The following is a 17253-nucleotide window of genomic DNA, read 5'->3' as shown; positions in this document are numbered from 1 at the left end:
TGACATTTTTTCACTGATTTTGAATTATTGATAAGTATAGCGGCTATAACAATTTTAAATTGAACTATTGTGTCATTTAGCAGGTAGCCAACAAATGTCAGATTCAACAGTAATAAGCACCTAATTGATATTTACGTTGATTGTTGGATCCCTATAGAAAATACTTTCAAACTTCTATCTCTTTCGCATCCTCTATTGGTGTCTACTGTGGATTGTCTTATTTGTAAGGGGCAATAGAATCAAGAGTTGATTTATAAGTTATTTTATCCAAATGATGTTGAGATTAGCAAGAGAATCCCCATTTATCCTTGCTCGGATAACTTCCTCAGACACCATGATTAAAAAAAAGAATTTATTATGTCAAAAGTGGGTACAAGTTGGCTCAGACATTGTCTTTGGAAGCTTTTTCTTCCTCAAGCCTCGACATGGAAAAGTTTTGCAAATCGTTGGGGGTTCTCTCTATCCCGTATAAAATGAAAATTTTCTGTGGCGTACTTGCCTAAATGAGCTCCCAAACTATACTGTTTTGGCTAATCAGTGCATCATTGATTGTGGGACTTACCAGTTACGCCTCCGTGGTTCTGAAACCATTATCCATACTTTTTGGTATTGTAATGGAAGTAAACGAAGTTGGTCTCTCTAGTCTCATAGTTGTTCCCTTTTTGGCATGCACTATTATGACGTTCTTTCTCTCTTTTGCATTGTTGGTGAGATTTTGTCTTCGTTGGATCTTAGGATCTCCTCACTCATTGCTTTCGCAATCTAGCACCAACACCACCTTTCTATTTTTTTTATCATCACATCCCTCCTCATTTTGACCCCATTCGATGGACTTTAAACTTAATCGAATTTCTTGTTTGTCTGTCCCTGCTCTGATCTTTAAGGATTGAGGACGTCAAATGTTGGTTTGCCCCTCCTCACAATTTTTATAAGGTAAATGTTGATGCGACTATCCTTAATGGTGAGGTGGAGATCACTGCCATTGTTCGTTACTCAAAAGGGATGTCATGCTTGCCATGGAGACATTTTCTTATGACAGGGTCTCTTGAACTTTGCCGAGGCAAATTGCCTTGTTTGAGGGTCAAATGTTTGGAACCTCTTGATGGAGAAGTCTAGATTCAAGAATGAGTTGCAGGTGTTTGTTGATTCCATTCATGACCTATTTTTCTATGGTTCCATTCAAGGTCCCCTGTTGATCAATTGCAAGAATAACTACGTCGTCAATGATTTAGTTGTCCATGCTCGAAACGGTAGCTTTTCAATTATTTGGCTTGAAGATATACTCTGTTTTCTATTGTTTTTTCTCTCCCGTTAACTATTAAAAATAATAAATAAATAAATAAAAACCAACCTTTTGATGTTTGAAAATTAAACCTATTTATTCTCAATTTCTTACCATGATTTCTCTCTCTTCTAAGGAAAAAATTTGAATTCTTAGTCAAATTCTAAAAACAAAAACAAGTTTTAAAAATTACTATTTTTAATTTTCAAAACTTAACCTAATGTTTTAAAACATTAATAAAAAGTAGATAACAATAAAAGAAATTTAAAGGTAGAATGGTTATTTATAGACTTAATTTTTAAAAATTAAAAATAAAAAATTAAATGATTACCATACAAACCTAAATGAATGAGAAGTCAATTTGTAAGATTAGAAAAGCATTTGGCTGTAGCAGTTTCAATTTACTTTCTAATTAAAATCAATTGTAATCATTATGAGCAAGATGTGAGCCGCATGAAGTGACTCGCATTTGTGCATTGATCACCGAATCAAACAATTGACCTGTCTTCTTCCATCAAGATAGAGATGAAAAGAAAAGGATAGCCAAAACAAAGAAGAATTTAATAAGAGCTCAGGTTAAAAAGAAATCTCCATTTTTGTGTGTTCAAGGTAAGAACAAGTTTTCTAAAATCTGACCATAACCAGATAAACAGAAACAAAAGTTATTAAATGTGAAAACAACATTTGCTCAAAAATATTCTTGGAGAACTCGTACTATATTATTGATGTTTCATGTTGCAATCGTTCGACTAATGACATTGACAATAGAAGTGTGACACAGAAACATAACCATAGTAATGGTATACATGAGTGCCTTGTGCTAACAACTAGGTGGTAGGTACCCCCTATAGTCAATTTATTGGAAAATTCTGAAGACGACAAGGAATACCGTCCTACATATCGACAGTGAGCTTCCCGTCGAGACTAGAGAACTCTTCATAATAGGCCTTAAAATGCTCGTACGAGTGATTGACATCATCTGTAGCACACATTTCCCGAATACTGTGCATTGATAGCTGCGGTGCTCCAACATCTACTGTTCTTATACCTACGCCACTGGCAAGAATGGGGCCGATGGTTGAACCACAAGCCATGTCATTGCGGACCACAAAGTCCTGCAAGTTGTAGTGACCATCTTTATCATTAGCAAATGATTTACATATTATGATCTAATTTTCCTACCAAAATGCAAGATTGTGTATAACTTCGAACTGCTAAAGGTAAAATGTTATACTTCTTCAAAATTTGTGAAGATGTCCAAAGTATACAAGGTAGGAATAAAAACTTCTACTCCTAGAAGCTTCCAATTATCTTTTTCATTGCGGATTTTCATTCCTCTTGAAGTTCCTAAATGCGGTTTCCTACTTTAATAATTGAATCCTAAAAGGCTAAAACTAAAATCGTTTGATGCCCATAATGAGAAAAATATGAACATATAACAGACCTGAACAGGAAGGTTATGATTCACAGCCAATTCCCTGAATATGAACGATGTGACTGCGTTGGTTGCATATCGCTGATTTGCATTGTTCTTGATAACCAACCCTCCATGCAACTTGGGCTGATGATTTTCTTCATGCTTATCCTGAGATAAAAACTTACATTACCACACTAAACATTATAACCAACTGGAAAACACACAACTAAACGAGATCACATACCATATAATTAGGGTGTAATGCATGTGCCATGTCAGCCGAGACCAGGAAACTTCTCTGGATAGCTTTCTCAACTAGCTGAAGATCCAAAACGATGAAAGAAGTTCATAAGTCAAATCAAATTGGTTGTGAACACAAGTCATATTAGCAATCATCATATAAGAGCAAGCAAGTAATTACCAAATTCCGTTAGAGAAGCATCTTCCTAATATAGGTTCTGCTCATATTTTGCTGTGGTTAATCCAATCAAAACGCCAAAAGTTATAAATTGTCAGTTGGCACAGATTTTCCTTCCACCTTTTCTATAGAAACTAGGAGCAGCATTTCGATTGAAGTAGTATGCAAACTAATGTTTGAACATCTTAAATAACATTTAAGACAATCCAATAGTTAATTATATAACACAACTACTTCTCATTGAAATAGTCCTCAGAACTCCTCTACATCGTTGTGGTAAATATTAAACAAAAGAATACCAGAAAAAGCAATTTGAGCTGAAAGAAAATGAGAGCATGAGCATAATGTACGCCCTTAATCCTTATCGTTATAGATGCACAATTTGAACACACTCGCAAAGCTAGAGGCACAATAAAGGTAGCTTTCCAGTGACAAAATGATTATCATAGAACCTATTGCTTCTAGTGATCATGAGAAAACAACTACTTCAACTATCAATCAATTAACTGAGAATTCAAGTTGGAAGCATGAAGTGGTGAAGGTATATTAACACACAGAAATTAACTCTATGGTGCAGTATTCATTATTGCTACAATCACCTTCAAACAAAGAATCAGGAAAATATATAAGGAGAAGTCATTACCGAAGAGTCAGAGCTGAAGGAGTTTGTAATTCGTGATAAAGCATTAAGCATTGCTGGGGAACCAGCTCCCTGGGCTGAATCAGATCCAACTTCTTCATGGTCAAACAAGGCCACCATTCTAACACCAGGCTCATCCTCAAGGCTAGTTTGAGAAGATGTACTGTCGATCAATGCCTGATTTGAGACCATTGAAACAAAAGTATGCGGAGTTAATAATGTCCAATGGAAAATCTGTAAAGGTAATTCTAACTGATATGTGGTTTCGATGAATTAATTTGGCTGCCAAGAGATTACTTAAGCAGGCAGTTGACCTTCCAGGTCTGTTAACAAAGCCTCTGCCATATTACAAACCTTCAAAGAGCAAAATGACATGCATAAATTATCGAGCCTTCCAGAGAAAATGAATTCCTTTTGGGCACCACCAACCACACTAGGTTGTGTGTCACAAGCTTGCAATTCAAAATCACATATGTCATTGGGTTCACAGTTGAGTTGATCGGCAAGTAACTACATGAGACAAAAAAAAAAAAAAAAAAAAAAAAATCAAAATCAAAATCAAAATCAAAATAACCATGGAGCAATAGAAACAAGAAATGTCATATCTTCTCTGCTCAAGCTTGTACTTTTTATCATTGTCTACAAATTAATCCACCAAAATCAAAATGAATACAGACTAACAAACCAAATTGCTCTTCAATGTTCAACCCAAAACACAAGTCTTTGCTTCTTACGTCTACCTGTAATAGAAGTGTGTGATGCTTTGAGCTGTTCGGACTTGATTTAGGATCTGTTTTCTCTCCATCACCTTGTGCATCATTCTTGGTAACAACTTTGTTCAATTCTCCCTGTGAGCAGTCATTTATTAGGAAGCAAGATAAACTTATGTAAGAGGAAAAGCTAGACAGAATATTTGCTACCATGGGTGTTCGAATAACCCGGACTGCCCAACCCAAAATGTAAGGGTTGGGTTGGGTTAGATTTGTTCTTGGGTTGGGTTGGGTTCAACTTTTTCTATTTTTGTTGGGTTGGGTTGGGTTGTGGGCTGGCTAAAAAAATTTAGGTATATATATATTAATAATATATTAAAGTTTGATTACTTTGTGATTTTTTTAATATTTTTCTTTTAAAATTGTTATGATATTTGTTTTTGTTTAAAGTTTGTAGTAAAATCATAGATATTTGGTATTTAGTATTTGAATTTTATGAGATTTTAGTTATTAATCATGTGTTGTATATAAATTTACATATTTTTAATAAAAAGAAAAAATAAGTTATAACCCGACAACCAAATTCAACCCAATCCGAATTTTAAGGGTTGGGTTCGGTTGGGTTGGAGATTTTATTTGGGTTATTTGGGTTGCCAAACTAACCAACCCGAATTTCGGGTTGGTCATAAAAACATCTTTAGCCTAACTCATGTACACCCCTATTTGCTACAAAAATTTCCATACAAAATTTCAGTCATTATCATCTACATATCTCCTATCATGAAAATGTTGTATCTGCACAAGTCAATTGATCAAACACCTAGTAAAGAAAATCAAATCAATTAGGATTTACTGTAACTTTGTACACCAATATAATAACAGAAATTATCCATTAAGTTGCTTAAACAAAACCGTGGTAAAAATAAGTGGGAAGAAGACATTTTATGGATCAACTTGGAGCACGTTGGAGTTTAATTGCTCCACTTAAAGAATCCTAAATTTTACTCCAAAACCTGGTCAATTTTGTGGGGAAAAAGTGAACAACGCGTGGGTATTACAATTGTTTATTGGACTAAAAAGTGAACAACCTAAGCACAGCATACTATGAATTTAAAAATCAGACTAAAAATCAGTTTAAGTCTAAATTATAGTGCCATTTAGTATTTTATTTCACAAATTAATGGAAGAAGTCTTATAATATTGTGCTTAGGTTGGCAGTTCACATCAAGCAAAATCCACTTCCAGTGCATCTGAAGCTTTCTTAGTTTGTTAGAGGTGCAAAAAGTTACTGGTTAGGTAACCTAACTTTCTCTATTAAGAACCACAAACTCCAGAGCATAGTTCTAACTGCCTGATACTTAATCAACAAGTAGAAGCATTTACATTGAATACAGAAGTATGGTTGTCAAGCTCGCAAGTTGAACCAAAATTATATAAAAGGTATCCTATCCTTAATCTAAGACGACATGTCTAACAAATCACCTTAATACTTGTTGCCAAAACTGGGAGAAGATGACTCTGTGTGTTCACCTTAAATCCATCTGTGCCCCTTTTCACAAGAAAAAGAACATAGGGATACTGTAATGATGGAATATAAAGAAACAACCTCACATAAACACAATTTAGTTTCACACTATAACAAGTACATGTGTAAATGACACAAGGTGGATAATAATCTTAATTTAGTAGGAAAACCTGTCCAAGTGAATTGCTAGTGTTGGGATTCTCATTATGGGATCCTCAACTCGAACAAGTCGATGAAGATATGAAGCAGAACCACTTTTTTCTTCCTTTATAATCACCCTTCCTGCAACTGTCAAGTCACGGTCAAACCATGTGTGCCACAACCCACCCCCATACGTTTGAACGCCAACTTCCAGATATCCTCCTTTTGTTACCTGCACAAGATTCAGTTGTACTAAGTAGGAAGATGGTTTAGACCCAATAGTAGGCAAAACTTATTAAATTTCATTCATTGTGGGGAGTATTATTTTTTTAGAAGTCAATGAAAATGAACGACTACCTTGGACACCGGCTTCAGTTTCAAACATGGGCTGTCAGTATGAGCACCAACAATATGAAATCCATTCCCAGCAACATATCTAAAGAAGACACATTATTACCCATCAGCAATAAAGAAGGCAAAAAATTGAATCAAATGTGAATTGGTATAGGGTAGACTTTTTCTCTACTTGAAAGTGCTTTATTCCCTTTTTTGGATAAGAGACAATTTCATAATAAAATTACAAAATGAAGCAAAGCTTGAATCCATGGGACTTACATGAAACCTCTCCAATTGGATAACAGAAAACTAAAGTTGTAATGATGGAAGAGGGAAGAACGTTTCACCATGAAACAAAAAGAACTATAGCCTAAAAAATCCGAACAAAAAATAGTTCCTTATCTTCAAAGATTCTATGGTTCCTTTCTCGTCAAACACTCCAGCAAAAGGCTCTTACAAAGTTCATCTAAAGAAGCCTTTTCTCCTTTGTGAAAGGATAGCCCCCAAAAGTGAGGGAGAGGAGGAGAGAGCAAGGTCAATTGGACGAGTTATTTCTGCCTCTGCTTCAAAGTTTAATGAACGCTCTACCTAATAAGATGTGGCCCTCCCCATTTCGTAATTAAAAATACAAATTGAAATTAGTTTCTTTATATTTCTACAAATCCAAAGATCATCCCACTCAGAACTAAGAGCATGAACTTAAATAGCCATACTTTTTACCGATCGCGAAAGCAACAATAGTTGAATGGTTTCTGGTAAAGAAGTACTTCTTCCCGGCTTCTAATTTCCAGTCCGCTCTTTCAGATACTTGTTCATATCCGACGCTTATCAAACGCTTCTTCGCCTCCTCTAGAAAAATCCGATCATATGGCAAACTTAAGAATTAAACATGTCTTGTACAAAAATGAAACTTCAAGAGCTAGATTATCGTGAAAGTACAACCAAGTAATTAAATAACATTTCCCTTGAACATCTAAAAATCAATACGAAAATACCATTTCCCTTCAACAAATCTAAAAATCAATACCACTGCAAACAACGAGCAAAAACACTCCAAGTTCAAATCGGTAGGGTCTGGATCTTCATTTCTTCAGATAACAGAAACGACAAATAGGAAGTTTAAGAGGCGAGTAAGACGAAAATAACGATATGTGAAATATCCACGAAGGATTATCTCAGCTGGCCAAAAACAATGACAGACAATATTCTACGTGCGTTAAAGACGAAGCAAGAAAGGAGGTGAAGTGGGAGTTACCAACGGCGTGGAAAGCAGTTGGGGAAGCGTTCAAGAACTGGAGAAGATCGCTCACAACAGAATTACTTTTATATTTTGCTTCATTCGTTGCCGCCATGTCTGAATTTCGACTCGAGAGCTCCACTTCACTGCCGAAGCCTGCGTTGGTTCCAAGGAGAGAAGGAACCGAAGGCAATATAGACTTCGCCCATCGCCGATGAGCAATATGTTCTTGTTGGGCCAGTGTTCATTATGGGCCTTTGGCCCATTAAAGTCAAGCCCACGAATCCTCCTTCGGTAGTCGGTACCATTCTCTATTGGACCAAAAGCATCTCTTTTGGGCTTTCAACAGATGGCCCTGACATACTTTACGATTAAAAAAAATCTTGCGAGAATTACAGATAAGGATGTTGGATATTTCTTTCATTTCCTTTAATGGGAGAAAAACAAAGCAGCCTTGTATGCAATGTTATTATTTTGGAAAATTTATTCCCTAAAAATTTATCAAAACTAATATGAATATAGCTCAATTCGTTTAACATATGCATGATCAAGAGATCTTAGACACCATATCATTGTGACCAAATTAAAAATAATGTCTATGAATAACGAGGAAATCATAACTTTCTAAAAGATACCAAAATGAGTGTAAATCAACCAACATCAAGTGTGTATGATAATCTCGAGGTAAGAGACTCGATCCTCCCCTCCACGTATTATAAATAATAGTAATAATAATTAATTAAAAGATATATTATTGTGCACACTTCTACGAATTCATCCATTGACTTCTGATTTTATTGATATAAAATGTCTTGACAGTAGTTAATGGAATTACATAGAATAGAAAAGGTTACATAACCATCCATGGTAATGGTTTTTATGGATGGTAGGTTTAAATTCCTAATGGTAATGGTTTTTATGGATGGTAGGTTTAAATTCCTAACCTTATTTTAATATTCTTAGAAGTTAGAATATGAGAAAGAAGGTTCTAGATATCAGCGGGGATGGTATCAAGACTTGAGAACTCTTCGAAATAAGCCTTGAAATGTTGGTAGGAGTAATCAACATCATCAGTGCCACATACTTCTCGAATGCTGTGCATTGATAGCTGTGGCGCTCCCACATCTACGGTTCGTATACCTAACCCGCTTGCAAGGATTGGCCCAATGGTTGTGCCACAAGCCATGTCATTGCGCACCACAAATTCCTGCAATTTTTACTCATCACAAGCTTTTTTTCTCACAATACAGAATTTATTCCTAATCCTACCAAATCCAAGAATTGTACATTACTTATTAACTGTTGAATTCTTACATAAGTTTAGTCCTTGCCTTTTTGTTTGACCATCAACATTTTTAAGTGTTCCTTAGTCAATCTGCAAGCATTTTCGACTTCTTTCAAAAGCACTTTCCAAAACAATAGTTTTGAGTAAACATAACCTAAACTTCCTTTCAAAATAGGGGTCCTTGTCAACTTGAGCATAGTTCTTGATTAAAACACATGCTTTTGGCCAAGAGGTTAGAGCTTCAAGTCTCCTCACCTCTGAGTGTCGTGTTGAACTAAAAAAGTCCGAGGGTTCAAGGGGTCCGAACACTAAACATAAGGGATCTTCTATCCTTTCTTCCTACTCCAATAATTGTATCCTACAACTATTTGATGCCATAGTGACAATAACGTGGAAATATAACATACCTGGACAGGGAGGTTATGTCTTATAGCTAACTCCCGGAATATGGCAGAACTGACTGCATTAGTTGCGTATTTATTATTTGCATTGGTCTTGATGACCAGTCCTCCATGGAACTTAGGCCGATGATTATCTTCGTACTTTTCCTGAGATAGGAATTAGACATAACCACATTAAACACTATAATCCAAGAGAAAACACAACCAAATGTGATGGCATACCATATAATTAGGGTGTAATGCATGCGCCATATCAGCAGAGACCAGGTGACTTTTCTGGATAGCTTTTTCAACCAGCTGTAAAGAAACCATAATGATGAAAAAATTTCACAAATCAAATCATATTAAGGTTTGTTTAGAATGACTTTCGAAGTATTAAAACAATTAGTGGATTTTTAGATGCATTCCAAACCAACCTTTAATTGTGGGAAAAAGAAAAAAGAGACAAGTCATATAAGTGATCATCTAAAGCCAACAGGTCATTGTCAAGTTTGCATTAGAGTACTTATACGATATAGGATTAAAGTTAGATAGATTTTGGAGGCCTAGGGCCACAAATGAAAGTCACAACCATGTGAATTTTGGTTTTTGAAAATTAGGCTTATTAACACTACTTTCATCAATTGATTTCTCTATTTTGGTATCTACTTTTTAGGATTGTTTTAAAAAATCAAGTCAAGTTTTGAAAACTAAAAAATTAGCTTTTAGAAACTTGTTTTTGTTTCCAGAATTTAGCTAAGAATTCAAATGTTTAGTTAGGAAAGATGAAAACTATGGTAAAGAAGTTATAATAAATGAAGCTCAAATTTTAAAACAAAAATCAACATTCACATCAAATGGAGCCTTTGTTTTTGGTATTTGAAAATTATGCTTGTTTTCTTACAATTTCTTTATAATGGTTTGCATCTTTGTTGAGGAATCATTTGAATTCTTAGCCAAATTCCAAATAAATAATAAGTTTTTAAGAACTACTTTTTTTAGTTTTCAAAATTTTGCTTTGATTTTGAAAACACTCCAAAACTTTAGACAACAAAAATAATAATAATAAAAAATAAATCAATAATAAAAGATAAAAATAAATCAATAGATGTAAGTAGTGTTTATAGGCTTAATTTTCAAAAATAAGAAACCAAATGATTATGAAAGTGGATCTTAACTGATGAGCTATGGTAAATTTAATTATATCCAAACTTTAAGACTCCTACTCACTTGAGGAAGACATCATGTAAAATTAGAGTAAATTTAGTTATATCACTACATTAACAATTCTTGTTACATTCACATGTTAAACAACAACTGGAATAATAATAATAATAAAAGAAGTGCAAGGAAAAGTTGAATACCGAAGGGTATGAGCTAAAGGAAGTCGTAATTCGTGATAAAGCATCAAGCATTGCTGGAGATCCAGCCCCCTGGGCTGAATTAGATCCAACCTCCTCATTGTCGAACAAGGCCACCATTCTGATACCAGGCTCGTCCTCAAGGCTACTTTCAGAAGATGTACTGTCAATCAGTGCCTGTTTAAAACCACTCAAATAAACGTCTGTCGAGTTAGAATGAATGATATGAAATTAAGAATCTTCTGTGAAGGTAACAGCAACTGATATGTGCCATGTGGTATATGGGAATTAATCTAAATGCCAAGAGATAATTCAGAGCCTATTTGAAATGCCTTCTTTAAGTGTTCCAAAACTTTTTTTTTTTTCTTTTTGCTTAAAAACACTTTTTTAAACACTTAGGAAGTTATTCCAAACTCTTTTCTCTTTTCTAGGCAAGTTACGAATGCTTTTGGCAAAATACAAACCTTCAAAGAGCAAAATGTCATGCATAAATTGTCCAGCCTTCCAGAGAATATGAATTCTCTCTTAGCGCCGCCAATCACACTTGGTTGGGCATCACAAACTTGCAAGTCAAAATCAAATATGTCATCTGGTTCGCAGCCAAGTTGCTCAGCAAGTAGCTACAAGACAGGAAAAATTCACGATGGCCAATGAAGCAAACTTTTAGTTCTATTTTGAAATTAATTCACCAAAGTTCTAATGAGTCCAGGCTAATAAATTTAATTAAACCGGTCTAGTCCTATTTATCTTACCTGTAATACAAGCAAGTGATGCTTTGAGCTAGTAGGCGTTGACTTCTGATCTGTTTTCTCTTCGCCATTTTGTGCATCGTTTTTGGTAACAACTTTATTCAATTCCCCCTGTGAACACTCGTTTATTAGGGAGGAAAGATAAACATAAGCTTATACAGGATGAAAAGGCACAAGGACTATCTTGCACAAAGTTTTTTATGAAAAAAATAAGCCATAAATCCTATACATTTTATATGTACATTATCCGTCTCCAGTTATAAAAATTTGTAGCCATACTAATCAGTATTGATTAGGGGTGAGTCTCAGTCCGTTGGCATCGGTTTTGGGCTCACCCGACCATAATGCTCACCTCAATTTATTGATAAGGACAACAGACCCTCCTAAATTTCTACAATTGTATGATATTATCCCTTTAAGCAAGCCCTAATCAGTTTGCTTTTGGTTTTACTCAAAATGTCTTACCAATCGAGATAATGTTCTCACTTATATATTATGAATGTCTTCCTTTCCTAGCCAATGTTTGCACTTCTACCAATTATAAATATACTATGCATAGTTCATAAGATGAATACATACTGATCAGATCAAAGAGTTTTCAAGGTTATTCACTTCATTACATGAAGAAGCAGAAATTTTATCTGGGAGGGGGGAGTGAACAATAGCAGAATGGTAGTATTAAATACTCTGATTTTTCACCCTACATTGCATTTAAGAACATTTAAGAGACCACGGAACAATACACGTAGAATTCAAAAAATAGATTAAAAAGCATTTTAGTCTTAAACTTAAGGAATGGAAAATGATGTCATTTCAAATAATTCAATTCACATGTTATTCCAAGAAGTTTTATGGTATTGTGCTAGTTTTGGCAATTAATATTATATTGTCTAAAAATGAACTCCACTTTTAGTACAAATGAATCTTTCTTGATTCCTTTAGGTGTAAAAATGGACTAGTTTTGTAATCAAACTTGCCCTAGTGCAAACTCCAATTCATAATACTAGTTACCTCTAGTAGGTGAGTTTGGATTTTTTATTTTTTTATTTTTTTATTTTATTTATTTATTTATTTATTTTTTGTGGGTGGGGGGAAACATAATTGAAAAGCACTGTTGGAAGAACCATTAGTTGAGTATTCCTCCAACAACTGTTTTCAGCACTTCTAGAATTTTCAAAATCACTTAAAAGAAAAATGTTGAAAAGCTTTTCCAAAATTTTTATCATTTCAAAAGTCATCCTAAACTCACCCTTAAATAAACACGGAGGTAACAAGTGGAACCAAACAAATATACAAAGAAGAACGTGTCATTAGTCTATAAGAATACATCTAGCAAGTCACCTTAATAGTTGTTGCCAAAATAGGGAGAAGTTGGGTCTCTGTGTTCACCGCAAATGCGACTGAATCCCTTTTAACAAGAAAAAGAAAAACATAGAAACATTTACAATGAATGATAAAGCAAGCTAACAAAAACTTTCCCAAACATAGCCCAGCCTCACATTGAAATAAAGGATCAAGAAAATGTGGGTATTAATCTAAGTTTGGTTAAAAAACCTGTCCAAGTGAATTGCTAGTGTGGGGACTCTCAATATGGGCTCTTTAATTCGAACAAGACGATGGGCATATGAAACAGAACCATCTTTTTCCTCCCTTAAAATCACCCTTCCTGCAAATGTTAAGTCTCGATCAAACCATGTGTGCCACAGCCCACCCCCATATATTTGAACCCCAACTTCCAGAAATCCACCCTTTGTAATCTGCACAAGATTTGAGTTTCTTTGAGTGACAAGACCATCAAGAAAACTATATATATATATATATATATATATATATATATATATATATATATATAATGAAAATGAATACTTACCTTGCTTATAGGCTTCAATTTTAAACAAGGGCTATCAGTGTGTGCACCAACAATATGGAATGCATTTCCAGCAACGTATCTAAAAAGAAGAATAGAAATCACTTCATCGGCAATCATAAAAAGCTAGAGATAGAATCAAACAGGAATTACCAATATAATTTGATTATAGTTTATGCATTTCTAAAAACCTAATGGGGATTGGAACCGAAACTATTGGGAGTATGAGATTGATAAACATACTTTTTACCGATCGCAAAAGCAAGAATAGCTGAATGATTTCTGGTGAAGAAGTACTTCTTGCCGGCTTCTAATTTCCAATCCTCTGTTTCAGAGAGTTGTTCATATCCCACTCTTACCAGACGCTTCTTTGCTTCCTCTGTATAAATTCGAGCACGTACAAAACTTTTACGACTTGTGGGATTCCAAAATCTAGAACGGAGGTTAAATTTTTTTTTATTTTCCTTTTATTTTTAACCACTTTTTAATAAGTTTTTTTTAAAAAAAATAAAAAATATCACTTATTTGTAGGGAAAAACATAAGATTATTGTCTATATTTTGTAAGAAAAATAATTAGTGCATCCCAATCTCTATTTATCATTTTGAAACCAACTTAATTTAAGATTAGATATAGTCTACATTTAATCATTGTTCATCTTGAAACAAGAAATGCATGTCAATTACTACTAAATAAAGTTCGTTTTGACATTTAAGTGTACTTATGTGATTATTGATTTTATTTTTGAAGGTTTTATTGATATTTAGATGTAGAAAGTTTTTAAAAAATATATATATAACAAAAAAAAAGGTCACATTTGTGACTTCCATCCAAAATAATATTTAAGTAAGATAATTCACAATCTCAAGTCAATTCAATTATATTTTAAGATATTTAACCAAATCATGATAGTTAAATCATTTAAAACCATAAAAGGCAAAATAATAATAATAATACAATGTGGCTTAAAATACTAATTTTATTCTTGTTTAAATTTAAATTTTGTCATTATACTTATCACTTTCTTTTCAAATTTATTCATACTACTCTCTATTGGATCATTTTAGACCTTTTTCGTGCTTTTTGTAATTATTACGTTCAACATATACATTACATATTTTGTCACCATACCCACATAAGAAAATAAAACGATTTATAAAAAAAAATATTTAGTGCATGTAAATTACCATGTGGCGAAAAAAAATTATTATTTGATTTTTAGTGTGTAAGAATAAACAAAAGCACAAATTTTGGTGCAATTATGGTCCATGGTCTATCTTTAAGTAAAAAATCATATAAATTACCATTAAACTAAAGTTATTTTAGCATATAATTTCTGTGTATACCTATAATATGTAGTAATTGGTATATATTTTTTTTTTAATGATATTGTTTGATATTTAAATGTAGAAGGTTATATATATATATATAGAAGAAAAAGGTCACATTCGTAGTTACTGTCCAAAGTAATATTTGAGTCATATAGTTGACAACCTCATGTCAATTCAATTACATTTTAAGATATTTAACAAAAAAATACTTAAATCAACATTTAAAATCATAAAAGACAAAAAAGTAAAAAATAAAAAATAATAATACAAGGTAGGTTAAAACAATACTTTTTTGTATGGTTTAAATTTAAATTTTATCATTATACTTTTAATACATCTAACTTTGACCACTTTATTTTATTCATACTAGTCCTTTCTCATATATTTTTAACATGGGATGATTTTAGTCCTTTCTCATTTCGTATTTTTTTTTTTTAATTATCTCGTAACACATAAATTACACATTTTTTTGCCATATCCTTATATGGAAATAAAATGATTTAAAAAAATATTTTAATACCTGTTTGAGAATAATTATGAGATGGTTAAAATCACACTAAAGCCATGTTTTTAATCATAATATTTAATTTTATATTTTTAAATACAATTTTCATATCATCAAAATTAATTTAAATAATTAAAAACATGTAATCTTAAAAACGTTAAACATGTGATTTAAAGTAAAAAAAAAAAAAATGAAAATAGAAGGGGGAGTTACCAACGGCATGGAAAGCAGTGGGGGAAGCGTTCAAGAAGTCGATAAAATCAGAGACAACAGAATTGGTTTCACCATTTGCCTTTGCCATTTCTGCTTGTGATGAGCTTCCACTTCTACATTAATGGGACTCTCATATATATTACAAACGAGGGCATGGACCACGCGAAACGCATGGGATAATGTTTTTATATAAAACGACAGCTACATTATCGGTCCATAGATGCCGGTCGTATACCATTGGATAAACATCTAACCAAAAATTAACAAAAACATGGCCACGATGGATTAAAATACCACTACTACCATTTTTATATCTTTCCTACCAATAATGAAGTTAGTCCCCTTTCTTTTCATACTAATTTGAGGTTCGATTCTTTCATCTCACATTAATCTCACATTTTAATTACAATACCTTTGCAAAAATTATCTTAAGAGGCACTTTTACTATCAATCTCATGGTCTAAAGTTCAATTCTCCCACTCCACACTTTAACTATCAAATTAAAGTTAAAGTACTCGTTGGCCAAATTATTAATTATAAGGGGGTTTTGTTTTTTTAGATAATAAAGTTTTTTGAGTTTAGAATTTCTAAATTTTGAACAAATAAAAGTGTTTTTTTAAGCGTAAGATGATTTAAACAAATTATGGGTTTTGTTGTTGTTGTTGTTGTTGTTGTTGTTTTAAAAACTAAATTAATTAGAGTTGTTTAAAATTTTGAAAATTAGTTAATAGTGTTGAAGGAGAAATTTTGGATCAATCACAAATTGTCACATCATTCACTAAATTAATTGTGAAATTCCAAATAATTGAATTTGGGACAAATTAAAAGTTGACATGTGTCCCCAAATTAAAGTTAAAGACACAAATTGGCGAATTCTGGTGATACCACATGTTTTCATCGTAAGTGTTAGATTGAGTGAAATTAATTTGGCTCGATTTGATATCATAATTTCGGCTAAAGTTCAGTTGAGCTTAAAAATAGGCTTAATTTGGCCCAAATGTGAAAGTAGGTCCAAGTCCAACTAATTGGATCTAAGGGCCAGACCCATGGACCAACCAAACCCAAACTCACGAAGCTATAAATAGAGGAGCTCTCTTCATTTGTGGAGGTCAACAATTCTATATACCAAAGAGCTCAGAGAGAATTTTCCTAACAATCAGAAGACTCGTAAACTCTTAAAGTTGCATGCACACTCCTTGAAGTCTCTTGAAAATACAAAGACTCTTCCAAGACTTTGACTCCAAGAACATCACGTGCTCCACTTCTTCAAGTCAAACATGCACATTCAACTGAGAGAGAATCAAAAGATCAAATACTAGAAATCGAACCACATCGCATCAAATCAATATCAACATCAACACCAACTCAAGTTCAACTCCATGAAACAAGTTTCTCTGGAAACATTGTGAGAAAAAATTGGCACGCCCAATGAGACCTTTCTACCTCTCACCTCTCTCTCAACATTTAAATAAATCAATGGCACAAAAAAAAGTTGCATCCAAAGTAACTACTGCAAGCGACTCCTACACAGGACTTATCACCCACAATCATTCAAAGTAAGTTATGCAAGAGTAAGAGTAAGATTCCATCATCGCGCATAACATCTTGAAATAGATGACAGAGTCTCCTAAAGGCGGGATTGTTATCAAGGAAAATCCCTTGTTCGACAACTTTACCCTTCAGCAAGTCAAAGAGGGAATCACACCTAGATGTGATTTTTGTCATGATGACAGATGTAACAGCTGAGGCAGCTATGGCGGCCATGGAAAGAAAGATAAATTTTCTGATGAAAGTTGTATAGGAACGAGATCATGAGATCGCTGCCTTAAAAAAGCAGTTGTAGGTTTGTGAAACTGT

General features: G+C 33.5%; 2 protein-coding genes across 3 annotated transcripts; both read right to left on the bottom strand.

The window, feature by feature from the left end:
* Nucleotides 1-1965: 1965 nt before the first annotated feature.
* LOC120070984 (putative aspartyl aminopeptidase) lies at nt 1966-7904 on the bottom strand. Its single transcript, XM_039022955.2, has 11 exons — nt 7725-7904; nt 7183-7318; nt 6491-6569; nt 6163-6365; nt 5950-6016; nt 4498-4605; nt 4112-4267; nt 3761-3934; nt 2944-3018; nt 2727-2867; nt 1966-2397 (listed from the first exon to the last, which is right to left on the bottom strand). Exons 1-11 carry the CDS (start codon nt 7819-7821, stop codon nt 2176-2178), a joined length of 1458 nt encoding a protein of 485 aa, XP_038878883.1. The 5' UTR covers nt 7822-7904; the 3' UTR covers nt 1966-2175.
* A 575-nt stretch (nt 7905-8479) lies between these two features.
* On the bottom strand, nt 8480-15678 carry LOC120070985 (putative aspartyl aminopeptidase). 2 transcript variants are annotated; one of them, XR_005480100.2, is made up of 12 exons: nt 15397-15678; nt 13592-13727; nt 13352-13430; nt 13036-13238; nt 12823-12889; nt 11485-11592; nt 11197-11352; nt 10736-10909; nt 9615-9689; nt 9399-9539; nt 9021-9081; nt 8480-8913 (listed from the first exon to the last, which is right to left on the bottom strand). XR_005480100.2 is itself a non-coding variant. In XM_039022956.2 (11 exons), the coding sequence occupies exons 1-11, from the start codon at nt 15482-15484 to the stop codon at nt 8695-8697; spliced, it is 1446 nt and encodes a 481-aa protein (XP_038878884.1). In that variant the 5' UTR covers nt 15485-15678; the 3' UTR covers nt 8480-8694. The 2 variants fall into 2 exon arrangements, 1 of the variants encoding a protein (XP_038878884.1); XM_039022956.2 differs by lacking the exon at nt 9021-9081.
* Nucleotides 15679-17253: the final 1575 nt, after the last annotated feature.

The sequence above is a fragment of the Benincasa hispida genome, chromosome 2, assembly GCF_027475165.1.
Source record: "Benincasa hispida cultivar pf3 chromosome 2, pf3_genome.v1.1, whole genome shotgun sequence".
Taxonomy (NCBI): Eukaryota; Viridiplantae; Streptophyta; class Magnoliopsida; order Cucurbitales; family Cucurbitaceae; genus Benincasa; species Benincasa hispida.
Note: the sequence above shows the minus strand (reverse complement) of the source record. Positions and strands in the feature narration are given on the sequence as shown.